The following is an 8,730-nucleotide window of genomic DNA, read 5'->3' on the forward strand; positions in this document are numbered from 1 at the left end:
CCACTCTTCTTCTCCATCACCTTAATCGATGCCTCCACCATCGCCGGTTCTACTATCGCATGGTTTTAACATACAAACCCTAATCGATTTCGATTCTACTGATGCCGGGTTACAACTGTATTTGTCCCCCGTACCGTCATCTTGCACCTCTAGCCACCACTGTTATCTTGCCTGGCTATTATCGCCTATTTTCCATCTGATCTACTGTTGCCGGGTATCTTTGGGAAACCCTAGGCGGCGGTGTGACGGTGGCAGTAGTCCGATTGTGGTTCTGATTTCGATTGTTGCGGTTACAAGACGGTTGTGATTTTAGGGTTTTCTTCTTTCTTTCTTTTTTCCAGGTCAAAACAGGTTTCAGGTTGAAATTGAATCGGAGGGTTTCTTGACGGATTCGGAGCGATTAAGGGTGGAATTAGGTGAGGGTTTTAGTGGGTAATCGATGGCTGAGGTTGAATTGATGGTGTAAGATCGGTTGTAGATTGAGGGTTGTTGTTTGTGGTGATCGGAACCGATCATTTTTAGGGTTTTCGATTGAATTGAAATGAATTTGGATTGGGATGATGATGGTTTGATTTTGTGGGTGAGATTGAAGGTGATGGTGGCGGCGGTAGGTGGTGGGTAGTGGTGGCAGTCGGCAACAAGCCGCGGCGGTAGCGACCTAGACCAAAGCTCACAGATTCATCGATTTTTTTTGGTTGATGAAATCCTTTAGATGGTGGTCGATGTTGTGGTGGTGATAGATTGGATGACGATGATGAAGATGATGTGGAGCAATGGTGGGGATGGGTGGATGAACAAGGTAGGTGATATAGGTGTGTGTTTTCCAGCGGCCAGTTTCATCAATCCGGCCATGGTTATGGAGGTTGCAGCTAGAGTAGAGAGAGAATAGAGATGGAGATTGAATGTCCGGTGGTGTGGGTGGTCGCCGGATGCTGTGATGGCGGTGGACCTGGTGGTGGCCAGAGAGAGAGAAAGAAGTGTGAGAGAGAGTGAAGATGGCGGTGGCTGCCGGAGTGTAACAGGGGGAGAGGGAGAGAGAGGAGAGAGAGAGAGTTTATATCAATGTGTTAATAGATACAGAAGAAGAAGAAGAAGGGTAGGCAAAAAGACAAAAATGCCCTCACATGCGTCTCACGTGAGGGCATTTAACTGACTTTTTCTAACCCAGTTAGCGTAAAGGACAAAACTTGTAGGAAAAAAAAGTTTAAAGTACACCGCCTGCAAGGAAACTTAGAAAAGGACACGAACCGGTTTTTGGCTATTTTTAAACGACAAAATTTGTAATTCTGTCTTAATTTTATAAATTATTATAATTATAACTATAGTATAAAAGAAGAGTTTGATGCCACAAAGTGGCCTCTTTATGTTTTTGTATATGTATTAATGATTTTGAAAGATGACATAAACATTGTGTTGGTTGGGTGGTTATGTTGGTAAATAAGAGTGTTTGTTCCGGTTTGTTGCCCAAGTTTGAATCATTGATGCCACAAATTAATGTTTTATGTTTTTAATTGTGTTATTTATGTCTTTTTTATGGTAGAATGGTTTATCTTTCAATATTAACTTTGCAGTGGACCGAATAGTTGTGTTGTTAGGTGAAACCGATCGATTTTGCGTACAATCACCGTATTTTGTTTTAGCATCGGTACAGTAACGATAATTGACAGGATACCAATATTGTTTTTATTTTTGTTTTTTAGTTTCGGTATCGTAACAAACGTGATGAAAACTGGCCAAATTTGTGTAGACTTGTCGCCTCAACGCTCGGGTTTTACCAAAGCCCGAGCTTTACTGACCGACGTCACCTCATTGGTCCACCTCAGTTTTTAAATTGTTTTTGATTTAGTTCTGATGTCATAGCTCACATAACCAAAACTGACTGAATTCGCGTCGACTTATCGCCTCAAAGTGAGACCTATAATGTTTGGGTTTTACCAACGCCTGAGTTTTACTAACAAGCCCGGCGCAACGCGCCGGGTAAAATACTAGTTAGACTATCCCCATCAACAATCTCACAATCTCAATCTTACGTTATAAAATTAATTTCTCACTCTTCAATCTACAAAATTTAACCCACTCCAATCTTTTACTCCCATTAACAACCCAATCTCATCATTTTTTTATTAAATAAATTCAATTTATAATTAGTTTTGATTAACTATATAAATATAATTAAGTAATTATATTTTTTTTAAATATAAAAAACTTTAAATATATATATTAATCAAACACATTTTATAAAATAGATAAAAATAAATTACAATAGTAGCATGAAATACAAAATTAAGTAAGACTGTGTTTTTAGATTTTCTTTAACGAAATTTATACCAGAATGCTCACAAAAAAAACTAAGTAAGACTGTGTTTTTAGATTTTTTTAAAAAGTCAAATATAATAAGTTATAAAACAAAAACCAAAATATATAGATAAATAATTGTTATGAATTAAAAAGAAAAAATCAAAATAAAAAGTAACCAATGAAAATGTGACATGTGTGAATGAGACAAACAAATTGGGTTTGTAATCTGATTTGCCATTCCGATCGAGATTGCCACCTTTACTCCTTTTTTCTTTTTTTTTATTCTTAAAATTTCAAAATTGCAATCTTGAGAATGCCAATGGTTGTAGTCTTATATATAAACTTCGTAGAAACATATAATAATGAGTAGATAACCCATAATGAAGTTAACCCACAAACAACCAACAAGTTGGATACATTATTTTTTATAAGACTAATTAATTTAAAATTATAATACAAAAAATAAGAGCATTTAAATTACTTAATTAATTTGATTACGTGATACTAATAATACAATAATTTGTAAAAAAAATCCGTGACGAAAATGATAGGAACGTTATTAATTTTTATTTTTGTCATAAGTCATTAAAGGCATCTCCAATCTTTTAAAAACATAAGTGGTGTATAAACGAGTCGAGTCAAGACCGAGTTCAACAAGGCTTGAAATCAGTTCTTTTTGAGTCACTAAATTTCGAGCTCAGCTTGTTTTGAGATTTTTTTTAAGCTCAAGTTTGGTTTTTGAATCATTTTTTCAAACTTGGGATCGGACCTGGCCCGTTTATTATTTACTAACTTATATACACTTTAATTAGTTTATATCATTTTTAGAAAAACCATAATCAAGGCTAACCTCGTCAACCCGAGCTCGTGTCCACTACCTTAAACAAGCTAAAGCTCGGCTCGAGATCAACTATGCAATCTGAAATTAATACATAGAATCCCCAAATAACTTAAAACTAAAAAAATATAGTAGGCTCGTTAAACGTTCTTACAATACAGCACTCGAGCTTAGACTATAACTAAACGAGTTTTTGTTTGAGGCAAGCGGCTCAGCTTGTTTTTCACCCCTTCCAAGCTTTTTATCGATCTCCAATTCGACTCGTTTTTAACCCGACACGATTTAAAAAAAAGTAAAAATTATTTATTTTTCAGAAATTTATGAAAACATCCAAAGTTAATACATTCATACATTTGACAGCTAGTGTTTCATACATGACAATGAAACAATACAATCTATTTTTTCCCAAACAAACTTTTCAACCTCCCTCTTTCCAACTTCTCTAACAACTTACCCGAACCGGGTATCTCGGACTCCGTGAGTTTCTTGAGATACCCGATCGCCCCGTAGGAGACCATCAGTTTCCTACACTGTTTGCTCGACGACAGCAAACCCAAACAAGAAATCGCATATTTCTTACCCGTGTTTTGTGGGCTCGGGTCAAGCAACTGAACCAAGTTCGGGACACTCTTATCGTCCTTTCTAACCACCCGACGGTTATGTTGAACCGTCATTAGACTCGCAACGGCTTGAGCCGCCACCTCACGCACACCGTTTGATTGAGCTTCGAGTAACTTGATTAATAACGGTATGCACCCGCTTTCACCCACGAGCTTTTTAACTTCCACCGTGTTGCATATACGACATATCGATGACGTGGCGGTCTTTTGCGCCCCGAGTGATCCAAACTTTAGTACATGGACTAGTCTCGGGAGTAGCCCGAGTGAGATCAATGTTTCCACCGAGACCAACCCGACTAAATTCCGTAATGCTGCGACCGCGGGCTCTTGCGGTAACGGGCCATCGAGGTAATTCAAAAGACTTCGGGCCCCACCTTCGTTAATCACGGCCCGTTTAAGTTCGTCATTACTCAAGGTCATATTTTGTAAGCATTCGGCTGCGTATTCCTTCGAACCTAACAATATCCCGCTATCGAGCACGCTAATCATGATTTTCACAATCCCTTCTTCGGCTAGCGTTTGACGAAGCTCGGGAATAACCGATAAGTTTTTCAACGTACAAGTGGCAGAAGCTTGAGAAACCGAGTCACCGGTTCGACATATGTCGATAAGTGGCGCCACACCGCCGTGGCCCGCTATCGACCGAGCGGTTTCTTCCGACATAGACAGTCTTTGGAGAGTAATGGCTGCTTTTTCTCTACCAACCGAGCTTCCGGATTCTAGTAACCGTATTAAAGGTGGGAGAACGCCTTTGGATACAAGCCAACTTTCGCAGCCACCGGATTCGGCTAAAGAACATATTAACGTTACGGTTTTTTCCCGGATTCTCGGAGAAGTAGCAGTAAGGAGCTGAACCAAAGCCCCGATATTACTCCGTCCAACGATGGACAAAACCGTCTTTTCGTCTTCTTTCATTACATCAACAAGGGTGTCAAGAGCTTTATGTTTACTTTCCAAATGACCGATTTGCAGACGAGCTAATAACTCCCGAATATCACTACTTCGATGACTCGAACCTTCAGCATCCGACGACATCGTAACCTCACCAAGAACCCCGGTTTTGATCAAAAGCCCGCAATCTCTCAAGTTCAAATCTATCTTTCCCGATAACGAATCAAGATCGCTTTGCATTTGCAGCTTCCCGTCATACTTTCCCTTTGAACATATTTCCGCCAGCTTTATTGAGTCGTTTAAAGTCTTGGAAATCGCTTCTAACTGCTCGGTGCATAGTGTGTTCTTTGAGAAGCATGGGTGACTTGATAGGTCTGATAAACGAGACGGGATTTGTTCTAATCGGGCTATAATCATTTTCCATCTTCCTGGGAACTCTTTAACCTCTCGGGCCTTTTCTAAAGCCACTGGAACGAGATCTTTGGCGTACGAAAGCCATTCTTCAGCTGTTTGGAAGTCAGCCATTGACTTTTTTTCTAGTTTTGACCAAACTTTTTGACTAGCTTGAATTCAGACAAGTCTAATCTGTAAAAGAATTAAACAAAACACCAACATTATTTTAAAATTTTTAGACTAAAATGATCAAAGAGTAGAGTGAATGATATATAAATATATATAATATATCAAAGGATCAAATAACTTGAATTTGACTAATCTGAGATCAAGTTTAAAACTTTGAAGTTAAAGAGAGTAAAAAAATTGATAAAAATTGAAACTTTAAGAATTAAACGATGCACGAATCGATTTATAAGGTATTTATAGATCAAAAAACTGAATTTCTAGGCGTTTTTTTCCGTTTAAATCTCAATCTTTAAGGTTAAAGAAACCAACATAAATATGAAGAAAATGAGACCAAGATCAAGAAAAATAAAGAAATCAAAACCAAAATCAAATTTTGATTCTTGAAGCTTTAAGAAGCCATTATCTTCAAGTTAAGTTGAGATTAAAAATTGAAAAATACCTACTTTTTTTTATTAAAATAAAGAAAAGTTGGCACTTGGCAGAACCCAACTTTTATTTATCAAATAATAAAATAAAATAGTAAAATAAATAAAGAAAAAGGGACAAGATTTTAAAACATTGAAGAATCTTGCATGATTATATAAGAGAGACAAAGTTATTACAAATGAGATGGAAACCCCACATGTATATAATGCTCCATCAAGTGCTGGTAAAGTAGTAATATGCAGAAAATACATACATATATGATATATTATATATACACAAAAAAATGCATCCGTAGTTCCTTTTTTATGTATTTTTAGATGTATAGATGATGAAAGTGAAAGGAAAACCTTTCAATGGCTATGAAATAGCCGCCCATTTAAGGCTATCATCAAGAAAGTTATCACCTTTTAGATTATGAAAATGACATATTCATGAATGCCAATTTTTCATTTTGTGAAAAAAAATAAAAAAAGGGTAATTTCTTCCCAAAAATTAGACATGTATTTGTGAAATCTTTTAGAACTCGTTTTTTTAAACGTGTTAGAGCACTTCGAGCTCTAAATTCGATGATTACGCTATAAATATGCGACGGGAATGCCAAATTCATATAGTTATGTGCATTAAAAATCGTAAATATGCTAAGTAAATTGTTTAGAAGTAAAGAAGTTTAAGGGAGACTTTACTTTGAAACTATTCAAAAGATTATCCAAAAGTTATATATGCATTATGCATTTGTGAAATAGTACTCGTTTTTTCAAATGCGTTAAAAACATTTCGAGCTCAAAAATTGATTATTACATTATAAATACGCGACAGGCTGCAAAATTTCAAATAGTAATATCGGTTTTAAAATCGTAAATATTCGTAGTGGATTATTTAAAAGTGAAGAAATTTAAGTGAGACTTTACTTTGAAGTGATGACTTAAAGAAGTCTTCATCTACCTTCACTACAATACAAGTATTTTACAAATTGAAATGTCACCAAACTATCAATGTATTTTTCAAGCAATTAAAAGCTCATTCTTTTATTCCACTTTTTATATATTTTATGGGTCCTATATCATAATTTCATTAATAACACATATGCCAAGTTAAACTACTAAAGGACCCATAAAATGAAGATTAAGCTTCTTGACAATTAATACAAGAACAATTCTATACCTGATTGTGACTAGTCTCCTACCACCATTTCAAATGCTCCAAAATTCATTCAAAGCTGTTGTTTCTGCAATAATAACACCAATGATTAAGTAACATTTAACATGTAACTAAGGTAAACTTGAATTAAAAAATAATTTATTTATTTATTTTTTGGCAAAAGTAATAGGTTGTTGATGATTCTTGAACTAGAAACACTTCAAGCACAAATCTTTAATATAAAAGATGTTTATTAAACTCATATTCACTCCAAAAAATTTGAACTTTATGCTAAAAAACAATACTTTCCCAATAAAGAAAGCATAAACTTGATTCAACTACCAATTTCAAACATAATAATGCAAACTCATCAAAGATTTAAGGTTAGCCCTTATATTCCACAGAATAATATACAAGTTCTTAATGCATAATGAACAGAATTTGAAAATTGTTGCTTTGTACTAAAGAAATACCATTTTTAAGCTTCAAAACACAGTTTTTCTACTTTACAGAGTATAATCAAAGACTAAATAATATAAATTATTACAGCTTTTAAACACTAAACACTATTTTTTTCAAAACAATAATTTTAAAGATGCCCACTAGGTGTTTGATAAATAAAACAACATTTTCCCCAAAAAATATTTAAAAAAAGAAAAAAAAACTGGTTTTAAGCAAATTGAAAGATACCCACCAGGTGTTTGATAAATTAAACAATATTTTTCCTAAAAAATGTTAAAAAAAAAAACTAGTTTCAAGCAAATTTGGAATTTAGGGAATACCATCAAAGATTTGAATTAAAATTAAAACCCCCAAATTAAAGCACAACTACTAACTACATGTAAAATCTTGCAAGAAAGACAGTCAAATTCCCACAAAATATTTGATCTTAAAACACATCAAGAAATAATTTTTCCCCAAAGATTTGATCTAAAACGACCATTTTTAAACAAATAAAGATGAATCTGATTATCTGCAACAATTTTTTTTTTTTTTTAAAAACACCCACCAAAAAAATAATTTTGAAAACAATAAATTTCACCATTAAATGCAGAATAAATAAAAAACACAACAGTCAAATGCAAAATTCAAAATGGGTAATCAAGAAAACCAAAACCAGTCATGAATCATGAAGAAAATTGAAGTTAAAATTAAAAAAGTTTGGATTTTTACCAGCAAGATGATCAATCTTGAAGCTATCAACTGAGTGAAGGATTATTGCATTCAAATATTAATAATATTATTACTATTATTAAAAGAAAAAAAAATGCTTCTTTCTTCTGCTTCGAATACCTCTCTGATGTCAGAAGCAAGTCACAAGCTCCAACATTCACTTTATGAAAGGATTGTGATAATAATAATATTAATAATTATAATAACAAGAGTAAAATATTGAGTTTTAGGTGATTGTACAAGTTTTAATGCATAGTGTACGAGTCGTTAATGCATGGGATTTTGATATGTGTGATTATAAGTGTGGAGTAAGTGATAACTTAATGTTTAGATCCTTTATGATTAATAAGTGGTCAATATTAGTCCTTGATGGTATGAGACTTGTATTATTTACCCTCAACTTGCAATTCAAAAATCAAGATTGTGTTCATATGGTAATCAATTGGATGAATGAGTGTAATCTAATCCCATCATATGAATGCAATTCAATAGTATGAGAATTTTGATTGGTTAAACATTGTGTTCACATGGTAATCGATTGGATGAGTGATGAGTGAGTGTAATATGTTGGTATATGATGTCAGTAGTTCAGTGTCTAGTGTCTGTAATCGAGTTAGTTGGATTTGTATTTGGTTTTAAGCGAAGTTCTCACAAGTTCGCTGATATAGGCGAACTTGTGGAACAAGCGAAGTTAGGAACAACTTCGCCTAAACATGTTAGGCGAAGTTGTCGTCTGTTATATACGGCTAGGTTGGTAATCGATTA

At 34.4% G+C, this 8,730-nt stretch overlaps 1 protein-coding gene across 3 annotated transcripts; it reads right to left on the minus strand.

Moving 5' to 3' along the window:
* Nucleotides 1-3,417: 3,417 nt before the first annotated feature.
* LOC143621147 (uncharacterized) lies at nt 3,418-8,111 on the minus strand. 3 transcript variants are annotated; one of them, XM_077092660.1, is made up of 3 exons: nt 7,966-8,111; nt 6,817-6,880; nt 3,418-5,232 (listed from the first exon to the last, which is right to left on the minus strand). In XM_077092660.1, exon 3 carries the CDS (start codon nt 5,170-5,172, stop codon nt 3,532-3,534), a length of 1,641 nt encoding a protein of 546 aa, XP_076948775.1. In that variant the 5' UTR covers nt 5,173-5,232; nt 6,817-6,880; nt 7,966-8,111; the 3' UTR covers nt 3,418-3,531. The 3 variants fall into 3 exon arrangements, with proteins under 3 accessions (XP_076948775.1, XP_076948776.1, XP_076948777.1); XM_077092661.1 differs by lacking the exons at nt 6,817-6,880; nt 7,966-8,111 and adding an exon at nt 5,832-5,939; XM_077092662.1 differs by lacking the exons at nt 6,817-6,880; nt 7,966-8,111 and adding an exon at nt 5,852-5,933.
* Nucleotides 8,112-8,730: the final 619 nt, after the last annotated feature.

Source organism: Bidens hawaiensis, unplaced genomic scaffold, assembly GCF_021521415.1.
Source record: "Bidens hawaiensis isolate Kalapana, Puna unplaced genomic scaffold, B.hawaiensis_p1.1 tig00002772_1, whole genome shotgun sequence".
NCBI lineage: Eukaryota > Viridiplantae > Streptophyta > Magnoliopsida > Asterales > Asteraceae > Bidens > Bidens hawaiensis.